General features: G+C 36.2%; 1 protein-coding gene across 2 annotated transcripts; it reads right to left on the bottom strand.

Annotated features, from left to right (window-relative positions):
* Positions 1 to 1,415: 1,415 nt before the first annotated feature.
* On the bottom strand, positions 1,416 to 22,804 carry LOC102617991 (shikimate O-hydroxycinnamoyltransferase-like). 2 transcript variants are annotated; one of them, XM_052444737.1, is made up of 3 exons: positions 21,817 to 22,804; positions 19,971 to 21,653; positions 1,416 to 2,414 (listed from the first exon to the last, which is right to left on the bottom strand). In XM_052444737.1, exons 2-3 carry the CDS (start codon positions 20,379 to 20,381, stop codon positions 1,749 to 1,751), a joined length of 1,077 nt encoding a protein of 358 aa, XP_052300697.1. In that variant the 5' UTR covers positions 20,382 to 21,653; positions 21,817 to 22,804; the 3' UTR covers positions 1,416 to 1,748. The 2 variants fall into 2 exon arrangements, with proteins under 2 accessions (XP_052300697.1, XP_052300696.1); XM_052444736.1 differs by having other exon boundaries at positions 19,971 to 22,804.
* Between the last annotated feature and the right edge of the window lie 405 nt (positions 22,805 to 23,209).

The following is a 23,209-nucleotide window of genomic DNA, read 5'->3' as shown; positions in this document are numbered from 1 at the left end:
CGATAGGGAGGAGTGTTTGCATTTGCATCAGATAGTCCATAAATTATCCTAATATTCAGCACATTGGACAAATTCTCCGACTCATATGAAGATAATCAACCAAAGTGTCTCATGGGTTTTAGATCAGCTGCATTTTTTTTTAATATTTAACTGCCAGAATTAGGATATTGTAAGGCTTATATGAGAAAATAAGTATCTATAATTTTCAGTTCAGTTTTTTGGAGACAAAAAAAAAACTAATGATAGGGACGTACCCCAAGATTTTCACACCATTTTTTCAATCATCAAGGGGCTTGGTGCAACTTTCAATTCAAAATCAAGTTGTTCAAACGATGCCTTGTGCCGGTTTACGAGTTCGATAGTTTTTTCTAAGCACTTTCAATGATCAGATTTGGAGATTGAATGCAGGACAAATCAACTTGTACCAAATGATATTATGAAGACTTTTGAGATAAGACTTGAAGTGAATTTCTGGGAAACTCAACATATTGTGAAACTAAACACCAAGAATTTTGTTGAAAGACCAAAAGTCACCAAACATTAATGTTAGGATTGATGAATCTTGATATGATATCAAGATTGGAAACAAATACAATCAACTGAGCAAAACGGGATCAAAATTTTGATGAAAGAGATGAACGCACAAAAATGAGGAAGGAAAATCCGTAGTCTTGTTATTAATTCTCTCAGAACAAAAAGCAGAATTGCAGAGGAGATTACAAGTTATTCAAAGAAACAAGAATTACTCAATTTGACTCACAAATGACTTCACACGATTCCCTCAATTTGGGCTGATAGCTCAGTATTTGACAAAGGGAAATCTGGGTTTGTTTCAATGGTTTTAATAACTGTTATGTTATCAGACAAGTACCCTCAACTAGCTCGAATAATCTTGCAAAGTTCAAAAACTAACAGCAGATTGCCTATTAACAACAACTAAATCCCTGCCTCATTTTCATCAAAATATTCTTTGATCAAAACTCTATTTTTTTCACTCTCCTTGCAAAAGTTCGGAGTTGAGTTAAAAATTTCTGATAAAGATTTTCTTCAGTGGCCTCGGCATGTTCATTAACGTTTTGTGTGAACGTGTTGAGAAATAAAATACATGCAATTAACATTCGCATTAACGAATAAAAGGGTAGTCAAGAAATATAACCAGATGCCATCAATAATCATCCAGAATTAATATCCAGCGAAATAATACAATTACACAGGGTTTTTAATTTATCCGCTCAAATGGAATTGATTACATGATCAATTACCTTTTTCTTCAACTTTGGCTAACATCAACTGATGCATATGCATTTATTAGGAGTAAACTTTCATCTCATAACGTCTAATGAAATACATGAACTCAATATTAGTTATCCATGCACGAATAACAAGTATTATTTATTCTAAGGTGATCACTATGGTAACACACATCGGGTGGTATTTTCATAATATAAGAAAATCATACAACCAGTGGCAAATTAATACATGGTTACAAATAAATAGTTTTAAGTATCAACACTAGATCTCATAAAATAACTTCTTGAAGAGCTGGATGTGTTGGGTTTCCAAGTTTATAAGCAGATATAAGCTCCCATCATTGCTTGGAGTTGGCAGAATATATGTTAGCCCATCCGAAACGGTAACCGGCCTAAAAAATATCGGCCTCCCCCACCCAAAATCTGCATCGTAAATAGGCATATGAAGCAAATTTGATATATTGAGGATCGGACACTTGAACATTTGTGAATCTCATTTTAGAACCGTACGTCAGGTTGTTGTTTTAGGTAAGCAAGAGCTGATTTCATATACTCATCGTCCATTCGCGTTAATGCATTATGAATTCTTTCTGCGGTGATATTTAACGGTTCTAACTGGAAATCACCTGAAAGGGCGTTTAATGTACAGATGAAAATCACTTTGCCAATATACTTGGATGGGAGCGGCGGATTAAATTTAGAACGTCCATTTATGGGAATGTATAACTCACTGACTTGATCATTTGACAATCCACGCGCTTTGCACAAGCAACGCCATATATGTGCAGCTAAGATCTCAAACCTGGTAAACTTGATAGTGGTAGGTCCATGATCTTTGTTTGATTTTGCCTTAAGTATGTTGATTTGATCAACCGATAAATTAAGAATAGAAGAAGAAACCGGTTCAGAATTTGATTGGAGTTTTGGATTTTGAGTAGGGGCATTTATGGAATTAGTTGGGTCGAATTCTATGTGATGGAATTTAGGAGAAGTTGGAACCCCAACTGCTATTATTTTCCTATCAGTGAACGGAAGATTGCTAATGGAAAAGCCACGTGTCATTTCAGCCCATGCGTTGATGAAGTGGAATGTTGAAGTTGCATCTGCCAATGTATGGTGCAACCCTACGCCAAGACAGGCTCCTCCACACTTAAAATGAGTTACCTGTAAAAACACATTTCAAAATCTGACTCGTGAACAAAACACCTTTTTTCAAAGTAAATATTATCGGCAAAACCAACTCTACGTAGACCGTATTCAAAAGAAATTTTCAGAAATTTAATAGAAATTTTTACGGTGTTCTTAATATTTTTGTCAAAATAAAAATTTATTTTTCAAAAACTCTTATCCCTAAAATAATGATAAGGAACAACATCTGATTGGTACTTTAAATATAAATTATTTAATCATTAACTAAGCAGACTTTTTAACCTAGAACATAAATAAATCAAATAAATGGAAATGGAAATGAAAACGGCTTATTAATCATTTTCTAATTGATGTCTAAATCTATTAAATATTAAAATGAACTTTACTACTTCTTGTATGAATACAAAGGTATTTTTTTCACATCTCTTAAAAACTCTCTTTTCTTTCAAGCAAATAGCTACACACACACGTGTGTGTAATCAAATGTACATCTTACCTATTGATTCTAAGTACAGAGAGATAAAGAAATGAGATTACATGCATAGCAGGCTTTATGCAAATGAGCCGACCAAAGATAAAAGGTAAAAGACTTAACTGACTACAATAAATTATTGGTAATTAAGCCGACTCAATGATTCCAGAATTGTATAGATGATGATGATGCATTATTTAATGATTTAATTAGATGGCCAACAAAATAATTTGGTCCTATTACCTTTCTAGCATAATCTATTGCTTCTGCAATGCATAAAAACCTTTAAATCATGGATATTGATAATTTATTGTTAAAAAAATGACTAGTTGTCTACCTCTAACTAGTACACCTTTAACTAATACATAGAATACAAAATTTTTTATGACTAACTAATCATTTATTTGTGTAAAGTAATGCATAAGCACATTGAGTGATTTTACTTTATCTTGTGGTTATGGCAATTCCATAAATTGTTTAAAATATACTGCTGATTATCCAATAATCTACACTTGCTTTTAAAACTTAAATCTGTTACTCGTGAGAACTGTCTAAGTGTTATAGATCCAAAATTCATAAATTACTCCATTCTTATTGAGCAATTAGTGAGGAAAGAATATCAACTAAAATATTATATTTACCTATTATATGTTCAAATTTTGCTTTGTACTATCTTCCAATTATTATTTCTAAGAAATATATTCATCTTTTACTAACAAAATAATTTTTCTTTTCAAATTTTTTCTTTTGTACTTTCCCATAAAAGCCTATAGTATTATTATAGTCTGTTCTTATTGTAAAATTTTGTTTTGTATATGTAAATGAAATGAATTTAAAAGATTTATTATTCGTAAGATTTCTAATTATGTGATTGATTTTGTTCCTTCAGTTTTTGTAAACTTGCCACTTGTATGCATAATTATTTCTTCTTTTCTTTTGTGCTATCCTTATTAGATTTTTGGAACAATAAGTCTATCCATCCTAGACTATTGGCATCAGTTTGAATGATTTTATAATATATAGTTGTCTATTGGTAAAGCTAATAACTTAAGTTTTTTTTTTTTTTACTATGCCTTTAAGTTTTTGTATCAATCTTATATTTTTACTATTAAATTTAAGTTTTAGAAGTAAATTGAAATTATTAGATAATCAGCATACATCTTAGGCAATATTCTATGGAATTGTCATAACCCTCAAGATAAAATAAAAACACTTAATTCACTCATATATTATTTTAGACAAATTAATGATCAAGTAGACAACAAAACATTTTTAAACATTGGCAGGAGATAGTTGATTTAACAATCAATTATTAATATCCACGATTTAAATATTTTTAACCATTTCATGAAGCAATAAATTATGCTAGTAAGGAAATACAACCAAATTATCTAACTAAACCATTACACAGTGCGTCATCAACACCCATACAATTTTATAATCATTATGAAGTCATGGCACGCATAATTAAAAAGCTTAATAAGATAAGGTATCATTTAGAAAGTGAAGTGGAAACATGTAAACAAAAAAATAATTGCATTAGAAAGTGTTAATATATAATTAAGTAGCCAAAGCATTGCATTAGAATACAAATGCCATACGTTAGACTTAGACATCAAGCTTCATTGTAATCAAATAATATAAAAATCAATGTTAAGAAAAGAATGGGATGGATGAGCTTGAAAAATGAAAATTGTCTCTTTTTCCCAAGGAGGATATTGATGTCCAGCACATCTAATTTTAAAAATTAGACAGAAGCAGTAAAAATAGTATTAGATAAAACAAATATATATTCTGAATTTTTAAATGACTTAGCTATATCAGAAACAAATATTAAAGGATTAAGCATTATGTAGGATACTTAATATAAAACAAAAAATATAACTTGCCCAAAGAAGACCCTCTTTGTAAATCTATCCCTTTACAAAGTTTGCTTGTAAATGTTATTTTATCTTTAGCATACCCTTAGCATGTATAGATTTGTCTAAATATGAACCCATGGAAATAGATTATAAGGGAACAAAATTGTATTAGCCCTGCCCTACTCTTAGATTATAGATTACTAAGTCAGTTAATATTCTTAAATCTAGACTAGACAGACCCATTTAGTAGAAAGATAGCAGTGGTTGTTTTAAATACTTTTGCAACATCTAATAATCCTTATGTAGATATTATTTACAGATAGTAAACCACTTGAGTGGGATGAAACAAGACTTATACATGCCCAACATAAAATAATATTAAGGTTTGATAAGTTTAGACCTCCACTTTTTGCAATAGAATTTTCTTGGTTATGTTAACATCTCAGTTTAGAGGAGCAATTTAAATTAGTAGTGGAGAAGCCAAGCAATTGGTAGACAATTTTATTAGGCACATCATGAATTTGAAGATTATAAATTAATAACCGTAGACTCAACTTAAAAAATCTACTCATATAACTAAGACCGAACATATAAGGTTAAGGTCAGTTGTGCACTATGCCAAAGAATTCAAAAAATAAAATCAAGAAGCAATAAAAATTCCTTTTCATACTTGAAAGAAAAGAGAGCTTTTAAGGGACATGAAACTACACGTTTGCATGCATACAAGAAGCAATAAAAATTCCTTTTCATACTTAGTAGATTAGATATTAGTTGGAAAATGATTAACAAGTAAGCTGTCGTCATTCCTTTTATTTATTTATTTATATTTTGGGTTAAGAAGTATCACATACCTAACAAAAATATAATTTATATTTAAAGTATCAAAAAAAGGCCGGTCCTTATTATTAACCAAAGAAAAAGAGTTTTGAAAACAAATTTTTGTTTTAATAAAATTTTCTCCTAAATTTCTAAAAATTTCTTTTGACTCCATTGGCCTGATTTTATTGATAATATGCTGTTTTAAAGGAAAATGTCTTGGGTATGAGTTACAAGTATATTTTCAGAATCAATTTTAATAAAATTTCTGAAAATATAGTTACAAGATGCACAAGATCCTTAGACCTAAGGCAGGTGCAGAGCATACTCAGTATAGAGAATTAGATTAATCGTTCACAGGCCCTACTTCCAGCACCTAGAGACAAGAGACTACTGGACACAAGACATGGCATATGAGTGGAGAACTTATCCTCATCCTCATATCCTCATCCATGATACATCGGTCACTTCCGTTCTTAAAGCCTATCTCATGGAACTGAACAATGTTCCTCCACTTGCCACAAACATTCACCACACCTCTATTGGACCATCACACACCCTTTAAATAATTCTAAAAGCACAAGGCTGTACTTCGGGTTCAAGTTCAAGTCCTTAAGGAATCCTTGTCATGAAACAATGTCCTGATTACACTAACGTCTTATTCCAAGACGCTCAGGACCCATGGGAAGATTTTCAGTCCCTTCTCCATACTGAAAATCCCTATTATACTGTCACCAATCCAGACTCTCCTGCTGCATCTACATCACAACACATGTCTGCATCTGATGAAGACAAAAATATCAGCGCAGTTTTGGGACGGTCAACTGGTGAAATACCAAGTTGCCAAAAACCAGCTTTTACATCACATCACATGTCTACAGCTGATGAAGACAAATATCAGCAAGCTGAGGCGTATCCTCAGGTGTTTGGAAAGATAGTTTGACTTGACCATTTTGCCTTCTTTCAAACGTGGCTTCTGTGGTTTGAACTGTTTCAGAGTTTTGGTGGGAGTGCTCATAATTGGTCAGCCATTCAAGTGGTATGAGTTTGAGCAATTCTTGTTTCTGGATTTGTTTGGGAATTTGGATGATGGTTGGAATTGTATCTGTGTCGGCAAGGATCATTAAGGCATTAGATGTGGTGTGAGGTGTAGGAAGATCTAGTGCATGATTTTGTAATTGATACACTATTTGGTGATGAAGGGTTGCAATCTTTGATGTGGGTGTTTGTTCTGCTTCTTGGAGCTGGATCTGAACTTTGATGGTTGTTGGAAGGTTGGGATCCTCAAGAGAGAGGTTGAAATTTGGGTAAAAGGTTAATAGGACACTACCAACATGGAGTGTGGTCAGAATGGTTCCTATAACAGCATGTTGGTACTGTTTGAACATGGTATCCAGGAGAGCAATTCTGGCTATAACAGGTAAGCCTTTTTTGCCATGGAGAGTCAGAATCAATCTAATAACGCCAAGATGAAGATGGGTATATTTTTCTCGTTTCCAGTTTGCTACGAGATCTGAGGGTATTTCTAAAGTCACATACTGTTCACTTTGAGAGGCTTGTAAAACACACTGATCTAGTCTAGAAGACTGGATATATTCTTTTGGCAGTGGTCTTTTGGTGGAGATCAGGGTTCGAATACTTCTGGTGAAAGACGTTTTTTGTTTGTATAGATTATAGGGACTCATGATGGGAAACTGGGATTTATTGATTTAGGCAGATTCGGGAATATAAGAATATTAGACAAGGTTTTCAATTTTGGAGGCTACATGTTTTTGACATGATCTTGAAAGAGAGAGACTAGAGGAAAGAGAAATATGGGATGAAGACGATGAAGGAGTTGAGCTTGAAGATGAAGTTGTTGCCATGTTTAATTAATCTTCTTCTAAGAGATCAAATATGGTTATTTGGAGTTACTAATGATACCACCTTATCGTTAAGTGTGGCTCTGATACCAGTGGTTCAAATTGGTCAAGAAAAGAAACTTCCAATTCATGGTTTCTCATCCGAAGGGTATCATGTATATCCTGATAAAATCAATGGTCATTTTCTATGGAATGTTCATGACGCCCATATGTGTAATCCGGATTGTCCTTGCTTGGATGATACGGATATTGATGATGAACTAGAAGTCATGAGAAGAAGGAAAAAGAAAAAGAAAAAACATTCTCATCCAAAAACATCTTGCAAATCTTTTCCTCCACAATCTCTACCAGATCCCAAACCTCATGTTCAACCAATAAGATCATGCCTAATGTTTTCAGGTCAATCTTATAAAGAGTCATTCCCTCCACTTGAAAAACAAACAGACACTCAAACCAGAGTTGTTTCAAAACCTTTTGTCCAATCCCCAGTTACAGCCTCTGGGCAACTTGAAGAACCAAAACAATATGAAGTTGTTTTAAATTGGCAAACCAGAAATGCCAATGCTCAAAATCAAACTCTCACAACTCGGAAAGAAAATTGATCGAGTTGCCAGTCAAGTCTCCCAGACTGAAACTAAAATTGATTCAATCAGCCATCGTCTTGATCAGACGTACATACATCTACAAGACCATATCTCTGAGCTAGATAGCGATCTCAGACGAATGATTAACAATCATATATGGAGTCTAGAGTTTAACAAGAAAAAATCAGAGATCAGAAAACTTAAAGCTGAATTAGCAAGAATTGATGCTGAAAAGGCTCGTCCCACACTCTTCACCCAAACACAGTCCATACATGTGCCTCCACCTGTGTTTGAAACCTATTCACCTTTTTATACACCTCCCAGACTTTAACAGCCTGTTTACAACCAGTTCTTTGGATTTTCACATCTTCAACCCACTCCTTAACCATAGCCCTCTTCGCCTAAGAAATCAAAGTCTAAAGTAAAAATTTCAGAACCAAAGTCAACACCAACTTCATCCTCATATGTTCCTCCGGTACCTCCGGAAGATTCACCAAAAGCCACTCCTAAATCCCCTAAAAAGGAGAAAGGACTAGTGGATCAGTATCATTATCATATTGTCCAAGACTCATCTTCTGAATCCTCTGAACCAGCCACAGTATATGAGTCAAATCCGTCAGAGTTAAACCCATCTTTCTCTTCCTCTTCCTCATCCACAAACTCAATCAGTACCTCCACTGACTCTGAATCAAAATATGCTGACATTACAAGCATCTTGATGGCCACCAAAACTGAAGATCCCAGTGCTTCAACTTCTACACCTATTGTTAAAGACAATTCTTCTGATGATGAGCATAAAGCATTTCACACAGAACCAGTGCCACCAATGCCACCACCAGCTCATGATCACTCAACAAAACTATCTTCAGCATCTTGGTTCACATTTGATGACATTCCCCGTCACAAATGGTTTGCTAGACTTCAAGAATTTACTGCATTGATTGATCTCCAAGGAACAAAGCCAAATGCTTAATCTCAAGCTGTCCTTCATGAATTAATGGCCCGATCTACGGGTTCTTTGTGAGATTGGTTATAAAGCTTGGGAGAATACAGATAACTCCAATTCATACAATCACCAGTTGGTACAGCCCTCAATACCATCCATAAACAATTCATTGGAGAAAAAACAGCATCTACCGAAGCAGACAGAAAAGAGTACCATCAGATGAAGTGTGGTTCTCTCAAACGACATCTTTTAGAATCTCATTCCAAAAGAATGAGTATTCTATTTTACAAGCTAAATGGGTTCAATGAACCTTCTCTCAAACATGTCTTCATAGCCTCCATTCCTTCTGAGTTACAACATGATCTTCAAAGAAAACTCACAGCCACTAATCTCAACATTGCTGACATCTTTTTGAGAAAGATTTTCCAAATGGCAATGTTATGCCTGGATAAAATCTGTGAGTAGAAGGAATTCTTCAAAGACCTCATGGAAGACAAAAAAATCCTTTTCTAAAGCTTGTAAAAAACCTTATCTCAAGATGTAGGGCAAAGATGAAAGGAAGTGTGTTTGTCCGAAGATGTTGAATCAAACTTTTCTGAACAGTCAGAACAAAATGACCAAATTGCTTTCATTATTTTAAAATGTCAATCCTTGCTTCCAAATTTCATAAACTTGTTTCTGTCATCGGGTTTATTGACATTGGTGCAGATACTAGTAGGATTGATCCTACTGTTCTTCCCTCAGACTATTGAGAACCTCATTCACAACTTTTCAGAGCAGTTAATGGCGAAACTTTTGAGACCACTTTGATTACCAAAAAACCCATTGGTATTCAATTCTTTCCGAATTGTATAATTTGGAAAAAGCTTGTAGCCTCAAAACTCCCTGATAAAGATCTACTCATAGGTTTTGACATTTTTCATTTGGTTAAAAACCTATTCCTAACCAGTTCTAGAGTTCGCTACAAACAAGTGTTCTTGCCTTATAGAGATACATTACGTCTGTATGCACTTTCAGAAACACTGTCTCCATACAGTCATATTTCCCATAAGTTCTTAGAGTTTTGTCCAGAAAATCATTCACAGTTTCACCATCCTCCCCCACTTTAAAGAATGAACAATTTTTCATTCATTTTCCTTTCAAACTTAATGAAGACATAAATCCCACAAAAACTTCTCACCCAGGTATGTTTCCTTCAGATCTCTTGCTTGCTAAGCAAGAATGTTCTCAGTTACTCCAACACGGTTTAATTGAACCTACTGATTCAGATTGGGCTTGTCAAGCCTTTTATGTCGAAAAACGATTTGAATTAGTTCGTGAAAAAAAGAGATTAGTTATTGATTACTAGCCACTTAATCTTTTATTAAAGATGATAAGTTTCCCCTTCAAAAAATCCAGACCCTGTTTATTCATCTTCAAGGGGCTCGTATCTTCTCTAAGTTTGATTTAAAAGCTGGTTTTTGGCAACTTGGTATTTCACCAGTTGACCGTCCTAAAACTGCCTTTTGCATTCCAGATGCCCATTATCAATGGACTGTTATGCCATTTGGTCTTAAAGTCGCTCCTTCATTATTTCAAAGGGTCATGACAAAAATCTTTAGTCCTATTCTCCATCATGCTCTGGTCTACATTGATGATATTTTGTTATTTTCCTCTGACCATGAGAGCCACCAGAAGCTCCTTTTAGATTTCTTTCATATTGTGCAGGCACATGGAATTATGCTTTCCAAAAAGAGAAGCAGCATAGGAAAAGAATCAATTGACTTTCTTGGTATGATGATCAAAGATGGCCACTATCAACCTGGTCCACACATTGCCACTGAACTATTAAAGTTTCCGGACACAAATCTCACAAACAAACAAATCCAACAATTCCTCGGGATTATTAATTATGTCCATGATTTTATCCCAAAAGTTGCAATCCACACAAGCCAGCTATCACGCATGCTAAAAAAACAGTGCCCTCCATGGGGCCCAGCTCAGACATAAGCTATCAAGCAGCTAAAGGTGATAGCCCAATCACCTCCTCTACTCAGAATTCCCACAACTGGACAACGCATCCTTTAGACTAATGCCAGCGATGATTGCTGGAGTGCCATTCTTCTCGAAGAAATCAATGGCGTGCGTCATTTCTGTGCACATGCAAGTGGACAATTCAAAGACTCTGAAGAGAACTACCATGTGATCTACAAAGAGATTTTGGCAGTCAAGTATGGCATTAAAAAATTTGAATTTCATCTAATCAGCCACAAATTTCGTATTAACATAGATAACTCTTCTTTTCCCTGAATCTTTAACTTCAAAAACAAGTTGTTCCCTGACAAGCAACTGCTCAGTCTAAAAAACTGGTTTGCTAAATATGATTCATTGTTCAACACATAAAAGGCAACCAGAACCTCATTCCAGACTTCCTCACACGACCAGCTATAAATAAACCCTCACTCATTTCCTCAATCCAAACCATTCCAATTATATCCATGAATCGCCAACTTCCTTTTAAAGCCCTCAATTAGAGAAACTTTCCCATGAACATCTCCTCCAATCGGCTTACCAGCTTCAAGAATTTGTGAAGAAGTTCCTTTACAGATATTTCTTTAATGTTCAAACCAAAAAACCCGACCGTTTTCCTAACCTTTGCATGGAGCACCTGTTTCTTATAGGCTTCACTCTCTCCTCTCTGTCCATATGTGAGGATGAGCTTTGGTACATGTGGTGTCTCACTACCTTGTATGCTACAAAGTTAGTTTTCCCCGTCAAACCAGTCCTGACTCACCTTACCAATCCTGAGTTCTCACCAGACCTTTTATGGACTCTCCTCGAATGGTATTCTCCACTCACATGGTGGCGTAAACAGCTTCAGAATCTGTGTACTTTTCACGGATTAGACAGAATGCCAGACTAGGAAGCTAACATGTGGACTACAGTCTTCATTGTTCACAGACCCTACTTCCAGCACCCAGAGACAGGAGACTACTGGACACAAGACATGGCATATGAGTGGAAAACTTATCCTTATCCTTATACTATCATCCATGATACATCGGTCACTTCCGTTCTCAAAGCCTATCTCATGGAACTCAATAATGTTCCTCCATCTGCCACAAACATTCACCACACCTCTATTGGACCATCACACACCCTTGAAATAATTCCAAAAGCACAAGGCTGTACTTCGTGTTCAAGTTCAAGTTCAAGTTCTCAAGGAATCCTTGTCATGGAATAACGTCCTGATTACACCAACGTCTTATTCCAAGACGCTCAGGACCCATGGGAAGATTTTCAGTCCCTTCTCCATACTGAAAATCCCCATTATACTGTCACCAACCCAGACTCTCATGCTGCATCTACATCACAACACATGACTGCAGCTGATGAAGAAAAATATCAGCAAGTTGAGGCGTATCTAGACCAGAGACAGATACGTCGGCACAAGCGCCAATATGAGAAAGAGACAGGAGACGTGTCACCATCGCGTTATCCATCCACTCCATGATGACAATTTGTCGCCATCACACAACTTTTGATGCAACATCCCATGTGACTTCCGTTTTCTTTGAATGTTTTATGTAAAAGTCTTAGTCGGTGTGCTTTACTTTAATGTTTTATGAAAAATTCTTAGTCGGTGTGCTTTACTTTCTGTTTTACTTTGTTTTATGTAAAAGTCTTAGTTGGTGTGCTTTACTTTTTAAAAGCATGTGCCTATTTGTCGATTATAATCATTTAAGGGGTCTTGTCCTCGATGATTTTCTATATAAGGCACCTTATGCTTCAGTTGTAGGGGGGTTAATCGGAAATAAATTCAAGTTTCCTTACATCATGTTTCTCTAAATCTTTTCTCTCATAGGAATCAAAGAAATTATTTGGGTTAATAATGATACGCTCGCCTCTAATTTTCCATACTGAGTATGCTTTGCACTTGCCTTAAGTCTAATGATCTTGTGCATCAGAAAGGTCCTGTTTTATCCTCCAAAATCGATTTTTATAAAATGAAAGTGTTTTCTCACAACGTTCACCCTTTTTGAAGGCCATGAGTGTCGTGTTTTCGGGTGGTATCGTGAAAAACCATTTTCAAATATGATTTTGGGATTTGGTATTTGATGGATAAGTGTATATCGGTTGGAAACCAGAACTTGCGGGCTACTGGCCCTAAGGACAGACTTCGTTCTGTTGTAGATCTGGTGTAACAACGCCACGTACAACCACCCATTGGGTTCATGAGTGGCTTTTGGTGAATCTTCCGGAGGTACCGGAGGAACAAATGAGGATGAAGTTGGGGACGTTGTTCCATGACAAAGATTCCTTGAGGATTTGAACTTGAACCCGGAGTACAGCCTTGTGCTTTTGTTTGGGAATTTGGATGATGGTTCGAATTGTATCTGTGTTGGCAAGGATCGTTAAGGCATCAGATGTGGTGTGAGGTGTAGGAAGATCTAGTGCATGATTTTGTAATCGATACCAATGGGTAGTTGTACGTGGCGTTGTTACGCCAGATCTACAACAGAACGAAGTCTGTCCTTAGGGCTAGTAGCCCGCAAGTTCTGGTTTCAAACCGATATACACTTATCCATCAAATACCAAATCCGAAAATCATATTTGAAAACGGTTTTTCACGATACCACCCGAAAACACGGCACTCGTGGCCTTCAAAAAGGGTGAACGTCGTGAGAAAACACTTTCATTTTATAAAAATCAGTTTTGGAGGATAAAACAGGACCTTTCTGATGCACAGGATCCTTAGACTTAAGGCAAGTGCAAAGCATACTCAGTATGGAGAATTAGAGGCGAGCGTATCATTATTAACCCAAATATTTTCTTTGATTCCTAGAAGAGAGAAAATATTTAGAGAAACATGATGTAAGAAAACTTGAATTTATTTCCGATTAGCCCCCTTGCAACTAAAGCATAAGGCGTCTTATATAGAAAATCATCGAGGATAGGACCCCTTAAATGATTATAATCGACAAACAGGCACATGCTTTTAGAAAGTAAAACACACATTTTAAAAAAGTAAAGCACACCGACTAAGATTTTTACATAAGATAAAGTAAAATAGAAAGTAAAGCACACCGACTAAGACTTTTTCATAAAATATTAAAGTAAAGTACACCGACTAAGACTTTTGCATAAAACATTCAAAGCAAACGGGAGTCACATGGGCTGTTGCATCAAAAGTTGTGTGATGGAGACAAATTGTCATCATGGAGTGGATGGATAACGCGATGGTGACACGTCTCCTGTCTCTTTCTCATATTGGCGCTTGTGTTGACGTATCTGTCTCTGGTCTATATACGCCTCAGCTTGCTGATATTTGTCTTCATCAGCTGCAGTTATGTGCTGTAATGTAGATGCAGCAGGAGAGTTTGGGTTGGTGACAGTATAATGAGGATTTTTAGTATGGAGAAGGGACTGAAAATCTTCCTATGGGTCTTGAGCGTCTTGGAATAAGACGTTGGTGTAATCAAGACGTTGTTCCATGACAAGGATTCCTTGAGAACTTGAACTTGAACCCAGAGTACAACCTTGTGCTTTTGGAATTATTTCAAGGGTGTGTGATGATCCAATAGAGGTGTGACGAATGTTTGTGGCAGGTGGAGGAACATGTTAAGTTCCATGAGATAGGCTTTGAGAACGGAAGTGATCGATGTATCATGGATGAGGGTATAAAGATGAGGATAAGTTTTCCACTCATATGCCATGTCTTGTGTCTAGTAGTCTCTTGTCTCTGGGTGCTGGAAGTAGGGCCTGTGAACGATGAAGACTGTAGTCCACATGTTGGCTTCCTGGTCTGGCATTCTGTCTAATTCGTGAAAAGTACACAGATTCTGGAGCTGTTTACGCCACCATGTGAGTGGTGAATACCATTCGAGGAGAGTCCATAAAAAGTCTGGTGAGAACTCAGGATTGGTAAGGTGAGTCAGGACTGGTTTGACGGGGAAAACTAGCTTTGTAGCATACAAGGTAGTGAGACACCACATGTACCAAAGCTCATCCTCACAGATGGACAGAGAGGAGAGAGTAAGGCCTGTGAGAAACAGGTGCTCCATCCAAAGGTTAGGAAAACGGTCGGGTTTTTTAGTTTGAACATTAAAGAAATACATGTAAAGGAACTTCTTCGCAAAATCTTGAAGCTGGTAAGCCGATTGGAAAGAGATGTTCATGGGAAAGTTTCTCTGGTTGAGGGCTTTGAAAGGAAGTTGGCGATTCATGGCTATAACTGGAATGATTTGGATTGAGAAAATGAGTGAGGGTTTATTTATAGCTGGTCGTGTAAGGAAGTCTGGAATGAGGTTCTGGTTGCCTTTTATGTGTTGAACAATGAAATCATATTTAGCAAACCAATTTTTTAGACTGAGGGCACTGTTTTTTTAGCATGCGTGACAGCTGGCTTGTGTGGATTGTAACTTTTGGGATAAAATCACGGACATAATTAACAATCCCGAGGAATTGTTGGATCTTCTTATTGGTGAGATTTGTGTCCAGGAACTTTAATAGTTCAGTGGCAATGTGTGGACCAGGTTGATAGTGGCCATCTTTAATCATCATGCCAAGAAAGTCAATTGATTTATTTCCTATGTTACTTTTCTTTTCGGAAAGCATGATTCCATGTGCCTGCACAATATGAAAGAAATCTAAAAGGAGCTTCTGGTGGCTCTCATGGTAAGAGGAAAATAACAAAATATCATCAATGTAGACCAGAGCATGATGGAGAATAAGACTAAAGATTTTTGTCATGGTCTTTTGAAATAATGAAGGAGCAACTTTAAGACCAAAGGGCATAACAGTCCATTGATAATGGACATCTGGAATGCAAAAGGCAGTTTTGGGATGGTCAACTGGTGAAATACCAAGTTGCCAAAAACTAGCTTTTAAATCAAACTTAGAGAAGATACGAGCCCCTTGAAGATGAACAAATAAGGTTTGGATTTTTGGAAGGGGAAACTTATCATCTTTAAGAAAAGAATTAAATGGCTAGTAATCAATAACTAATCGCTTTTTTCCACGAACTAATTCAGATCGTTTTTCGACATAAAAGGCTTGACAAGCCTAATCTGAATCAGTAGGTTCAATTAGACCGTGTTGGAGTAACTAGGAACATTCTTGCTTAGCAAGCAAGAGATCTGAAGGAAACATACCCGGGTGAAGCTTTTGTGGGATTTATGTCTTCATTAAGTTTGAAAGGAAGATGAATGAAAAATTATTCATTCTTCCAAAGTGGGGAAGGATGGTGAAACTGTGAATGATTTTCTGGACAAAACTCTAAGAACTTATGGGAGATATGACTGTATAGAGACGGTGTTTCTGAAAGTACATATAGACGTAATGTATCTGTATAAGGCAAGAACATTTGTTTATAGCAAACTCTAGAACTGGTTAGGAATATGTTTTTAACCAAATGAAGAATGTCAAAACCTATTAGTAGATTTTTATCAGGGAGTTTTGAGGCTACAAGCTTTTTCCAAATTATACAATTCGGAAAGAATTAAATACCAATGTGTTTTTTGGTAATCAAAGTGGTCTCAAAAGTTTCGCCATTAACTGCTCTGAAAAACTGTGAATGAGGTTCCCAATAGTCTTAGGGAAGAACAGTAGGATCAATCCTACTGGTATCTGCACCAGTGTTAATAAACCCGATGACAGGAACATGTTTATGAAATTTGGAATGAAGGATTGACATTTTAAGTGAAAGTCTAGGAATGGTGGAAACATGGTTGACGGTTTGAACTGTAGAGATGACTGAAATATCCTCAAAATCTGATAATTCTGCGATAATGAAAGCAATTTGGTCACCTTGTTCTGACTGTTCAGAAAAGTTTGATTCAACATCTTCGTTCTCCGATAAGAGGGAAGAATGTTGAAGATGTTGTATGAGACAAACAACTTCTGTAAACTTATGAGGACAGTTTCGAGTAAAGTGACTGCGTTTCTTGCAGATAAAACAACGGTTATGCTTTTTGTTTATGTATTGGGAAACATATTTCTTCTTGAAATACCGGAAAAGTTTTTTGAAGGATGATTTTTTGTGGAAGTGTTTCTGAAAATGATTTTTCTTTTTGGTCGGATAAACACACTTCCTTTCATCTTTGCACTCCATCTTGAGATAAGGTTTTTTACAAGCTTCAGAAAATGATTTTTTTGTCTTCCATGAGGTCTTTGAAGAATTCCTTCCGCTCACAGATTTTATCCAGGCATAACATTGCCATTTGGAAAATCTTTCCCAAAGAGATGTCAGCAATGCTGAGATTAGTGGTTGTGAGTGTTGTTTGAAGATAAAGTTGTAACTCAGAAGGAAGGGAGGCTATGAAGACATGTTTGAGAGAAGCTTTATTAAACCCATTTAGCTTGTAAAATAGAATACTCATTCTTTTGTAATGAGATTCTAAAAAATGTCGTTTGAGATAACAACACTTCATCTGATGGTACTCTTTTCTGTCTGCTTCGGTAGATATTGTTTTTTCTCCAATGAATTATTCGTGGATGGTATTGAGGGCTGTACCAACTGGTGATTGTATGAATTGGAGTTGTCTGTATTCTCTCAAGCTTTCTAACCAATCTCGCAAAGAACCCGTAGATCGGGCCATGAATTCACGAAGGACAGTTTGAGATTGAGCATTTGGCTTTGTTCCTTGGAGATCAATCCATGCAACAAATTCTTGAAGTCTAGCAGGCCATTTGTGACGAGGAATGTCATCAAATGTGAACCAAGATGCTGAAGATGATTTTGTTGAGTGATCATGAGCTGGTGGCGGCATTGGTGGCACTGGTTCTGTGTGAGATGCTTTATGCTCATCATCAGAAGAACTGTCTTCAACAATAGGTGTAGAAGTTGAAGCATTGGGATCTTCAGTTTTGGTGGCCATCAAGATGCTTGTAATGTCAGCATATTCTGATTCAGAGTCAGTGGAGGTACTGGTTGAGTTTGTGGATGAGGAAGAGGAAGAGGAAGATGGGTTTGACTCTGACGGATTGGACTCATATACTGTAGTTGGTTCAGAGGATTCAGAAGATGAGTCTTGGACAGTATGATAATGATACTGATCCACTAGTCCTTTATCCTTTTTAGGGGGTTCAGGAGTGTCTTTTGGTGAATCTTACGGAGGTACCGGAGGAACAGATGAGGATGAAGTTGGTGTTGACTTTGGTTATGAAATTTTTACTTTAGACTTTGATTTCTTAGGTGAAGAGGGTTGTGGTTGAGGAGTGGGTTGAAGATGTGAAAATCCAAAGAACTGGTTGTAAACAGGCTGTTGAGGTCTGCGAGGTGTATAAAAAGGTGAATAGGTTTCAAACACAGGTGGAGGCACATGTATGAACTGTGTTTGGGTGAAGAGTGTGGGACGAGCCTTTTCAGCATCAATTCTTGCTAATTCAGCTTTAAGTTTTCTGATTTCTGATTCTTTCTTGTTAAACTCTGGACCCCAGATATGATTGTTAATCATTCGTCTGAGATCTGTATCTAGCTCAAAGATACGGTCTTGTAGATGTATGTACATCTGATCAAGACGATGGCTGATTGAATCAACTTTAGTTTCAATCTGGGAGACTTGACTGGCAACTCGATCAATTTTCTTTCCGAGTTGTTTGAGAGTTTGATTTTGAGCATTGGCATTTCTAGTTTGCCAATTTAAAACAGCTTCATACTGTTTTGGTTTTTCAAGTTGTCCAGAGGCTGTAATTGGGGATTGGACAAAAGGTTTTTAAACAACCCTGGTTTGAGAGTCTGTTTGTTTTTCAAGTGGAGGGAATGACTCTTCATAAGATTGACCTGAAAACATTAGGCATGATCTTATTGGTTGAACATGAGGTTTGGGATTTGGTGGAGATTGTGGAGGAAAAGATTTGCAAGATGTTTTTGGATGAGAAGGTTTTTTCTTTTTCTTTTTCCTTCTTCTCATGACTTGTAGTTCATCATCAATATCCGTATCATCCAAGTAAGGACAATCCAGATTACACATATGGGCGTCAGGAACATCCCATAGAAAATGACCATTGATTTTATCAGGATATACAGGATACCCTTCGGATGAGAAACCATGAATTGGAAGTTTCTTTTCTTGACCAGTTTGAACCGATGTAATTATAGCAGTGTAAGAAAGCCTTGGAGTTTCTGAAATAGGTTGAGGCTCAGGTGTTTGGAAAGATAGTTTGACTTGACCATTTTGTCTTCTTTCAAACGTGGCTTTTGTGGTTTGAACTGTTTCAGAGTTTTGGTGGAAGTGCTCATAATTGGTCAGCCATTCAAGAGGCATGAGTTTGAGCAATTCTTGTTTCTGGATTTGTTTGGGAATTTAGATGATGGTTGGAATTGTATCTGTGTCGGTAAGGATCATTAAGGCATCAGATGTGGTGTGAGGTGTAGGAAGATCTAATGCATGATTTTGTAATCGATACACTATTTGGTGATGAAGGGTTGCAATCTTTGATGTGGGTGTTTGTTCTGCTTCTTGGAGCTGGATCTAAACTTTGATAAATTTTGCTTCAGCATCTTTCTTCATTCATATTTCACTATTTACTCTTTTTTGGTGGTAAAGAGATTATATAAAGAGTAGAATATATTATAAATGAAGAAAATGTAGATAAATTATTAGAAATGACAAGAATCTCCTAATTCTTCCTGATATAGTGACATCTATCTTACTATTTCTTTCTAGATCTATTACTTTTAATATTACTTTTAGTCCTAAACTTTCTTTTACATTTACCATTCCAGGTGCTATAGGTGGTACACTTATGTTTAATCCTTCAACTCTAGTTGTCAGGATATCTAGTTCTTTCTGTGGGTTGTCCAATGAATTACAAAGTTCTAGCTGTGATACTGCTTCTGGAATAAAACATCACATTAAAGGGGTAAAGAAGAAAAAACTTTACTCGTTTGGATACGTGTTAATCAATTTAGTATCCGCTGCAGACGTTGTCGTTTTAATAAAACGAGAACGCCAAAAGGAAAAATTATAAAAAAAAAAAAAGGAACCGTTTTAAATGCATTGGAAAGTTAAATTGAGATAGCGCTGGTTATGATGGTTTCTTGTACCTGTATCACCAGCATTGGATAAGAAGTTATATCTTCTGTATGTTCAACTTCGGGAACAAGTTTCAGAAGCTTCAAGGTTGATTCAAAGTCTCCCAAATCATCAATAACACAACTTGTTTCGGCCTCCAAAAACAAGACTCCCTCTCCATTACAGTTTATCACAATTCTGCCATTTTCATCCCTTCCAAATCGTCCAGGCATGGGGTAATATGGCACAAGAACATTGTTCAAAGCCTCCTTCAGCAAGCCAGCTTCAAAGAAGTGGGGTGAATCATTTGGCCGCCGATAGAAATACACACCAGGGTAGTGAATTGATGGCACTAACAAGTCCAGGTCAGAATTCTGTAGGCAATGCTTGGGCGTTTCTTGAGCAGGCCGTATAATTGTTGACTCCTTTACGTGAATTTCCATTGTGTCAATCAATATTTCGCTTCACCGCGTGCAATGGGCACAAAAATATATATAGGATAGTAACACTTGTCAAATAAAAAGTATTTTCAAGAAGGCAATTTGTGACGTTGCAACGCAAAAGTAAAAATGGGGAGACGATAAAAAAAAGTAGTGTCATTTAAGTCTAAAAAGAGGGCTTTGGTCAAGCTTCATCCAAGTTACACAAAAGTATAAATTCCAAAAGAGGAGATAATAAAAAAGAATGGTGCTATTGTAGTCTAAAAAGGAGGGCCTTGATTAAGCCTTGTCCAAATCCAGCTGCTTGAAGGTTTATTTTAGCCTAGCTGCTGGGAGCTTTAGCTAAGCCCAGCGGCTGAAAATCCAACTGCTAGAAATTTTATTTTAGCCCAATTGTTGGGAGTTGTGTGAGAGTCCAACTATTAAAAGTCCAACTGTTAGAAGTCTTATTTAAGCTTTAGTCCAGCTACGAAGAGTTATATTTGAGCTCATTGAAATAGAAGAATCCATAAATATTCAGAAGTTTGGTCTGAATCTGGAAAGGAAAAATTTTCGAAAAGAGTTGAGTGCTGATTAGAGATATTGATGTGAATAATGATAAGGGTTATCAAAAGAAGTTTTTATTTAAGTTATGAGTTATTTAGAAGTACAATAAATCTCTTCGTACAAGAAAGAAGGACATGCACTAGCAGCCTAAAGAACCAAAAAAAAAAAAAAAAAAAAGAAGTTTGATTGTGAATTATTTTTAAGAATGGAACCTATTGTCTCAGCCCGTGCACTTTGACTGAGTGCTGAAACACTTTATTTATTTATTTTTTTGGTCATCTTTATTATATTGCTCTTATTGTTTTCAATTGACCAGATAAACATGATAAAAAGTTAATAGATTTGATTTTTTTTTTTTGAACTTTGGGGTGAATTTAGTTAAAAAAAGAGGAGATTGGACTATTTTCTCTAATTTTATCATTAAAATCACATTTAAATTGCATTCCACATATATACTAATAGAACGTGGCTAAGTTATATTATATGTAACTTACATTTAACTCAAGAGTTGTACCCAATAATTTAAGGCATACATTTAGTTGAACAATACTTAAGTAATTACCGTAACTTAGTATGATCCACATTAATAAAGTATATTATTAGGATTTAATTATTACTTTTAACATATGGTGAATAGCAAAGTAGAAAAAAATAAATAACATTACCCAAAAGAAATGGAGCCAGCCATTGGAATAATCTTCGGAGCATTGTCTGAGAATCATCCATCTCCTGCAGTTAATATCAAGAGTGAGTGGCGGCACATGCTGCAAGGACTTTTCTTTAGTCCTTTTGATTGTAACTATTACTCAATCCCAGCCTAAACATTTCTTTGTTACCCTTATAAACTATGTGCCTGTAGCATGTGTTTATGCTCATCCAAAACCAAACCCACCTGCAAAAGTGAACTTATCCATCTTCTAGTTTTTGTTACAAGCTTCTAAGAATCAGCGACAATCTTGGTTTCTCAAACAATATTCTGGTATAAGATTGGATCGAGGATTAGCGACTCCCTCGCTGATCCACACACTTTAGTTTTCACTTTTTGGCTTTGTCATCTGATAATAACCCTAATTTTTGCCACAGAAAAATCAACTAACATTGTGTCGTATACAACCGGATGCGTCCCAGTTAAGCTTGAAAAGTGCAAATTTGGAAGCTATTGATAGAAACAAAAACCATATCTTAAGAGATATCTCAATTTTCCACTCAAACTTTGACACATCACCAAAAATGACCGCTGAAGTAATCTCCTGAACAATGGTTGAGAATCATCCAGCTCCTGCAATTAATATCGCAAGTGAGTGGCGGCACAAGCTGCTAGGACTTCGTGTCTTCTTCGATTGTAACTATTGACTCAATACCAGCGTAATCATTTCTTTCCCACCCATATATAAAATATGTGCCTGTAGCATGTGCTTATGCTCATCCAAAAACAAACCCACCTGCAAAAGAGCACTTATCCCTCTTCTGGTTTGCGTTACAAGCTTCTTGCTTCCTGCCCTAGCAAAAGTGCATAAGATAAACCATATAAGGGAGGAAAAAATGGCAAATTCTCGTATTGCAAAGTTTGTTATGGAGGTTGCACCACCACAGTTTGTTAGTGTCATGAGGCACCGAACTGCTAAAATGTTGGATACTATTAGTGAAGAGGAGAAAGATGTAAGCGGAAGTGATGCCCTTGCTTCAACTCCAAGGAGTTTTTCTTCCTGCTCCACTCCCTCATCAGCGTCTGCCGTTGTTGCTTCTGATTCGAAGTATTTTCTTCGGGGAGTTCCAATTCAACAAAATTTCCGATCTTTGAGAATTAACAAGCCTTAGAAATGGCTTGTTAGGGATGTATTTCCTGATCTTTCGTTGTTTTGCTAACGGAGTCTAGAGGGTTTGGCTTTATTGACCGAGACTTCCTTAGATTGTTGCAGAGGCTGTAATTATATGCTGTTCTGTTAAATGTTGTACAGAGTTTAAAAGTTTTCAGAAAAAAAATGCAATTTTACCTAGTGATTTTCACCTAATAACTTGCATCTTGCTAGCATGAACATGGTGGATGAACAAAAGAAATTCAATCGACGTTCATAAGATTCATAATTACAATGTCACAGTGCCTTTGATATCTCGAGGAAGAGGTTAAAAAAATAAAGCAACTGTCTTTCACCCCTTTTTGCTCTGTCTATTAATAAAATGATATTTTAAAAAGTCATTCAACAAGTAACGATCGATGGTATCCATTTGAAGAGATGTATAAGAATTGCATGTAATTTTGGATTAAAAGTACCAATTTTACTTCA

Source organism: Citrus sinensis, chromosome 7 (genome assembly GCF_022201045.2).
Source record: "Citrus sinensis cultivar Valencia sweet orange chromosome 7, DVS_A1.0, whole genome shotgun sequence".
In the NCBI taxonomy this organism is placed as follows: Eukaryota; Viridiplantae; Streptophyta; class Magnoliopsida; order Sapindales; family Rutaceae; genus Citrus; species Citrus sinensis.
Note: the sequence above shows the minus strand (reverse complement) of the source record. Positions and strands in the feature narration are given on the sequence as shown.

Bases quoted from the DNA above. Each gene is read 5' to 3' on its own strand.
- LOC102617991 (XM_052444736.1), bottom strand. From the start codon at position 20,381: ATGGAAATTCACGTAAAGGAGTCAACAATTATACGGCCTGCTCAAGAA. The intron at 2,415-19,970 runs GTACAAGAAACC...GTGTTTTTACAG, and splicing joins ATCCAATGCTGGTGATACAG to GTAACTCATTTTAAGTGTGG.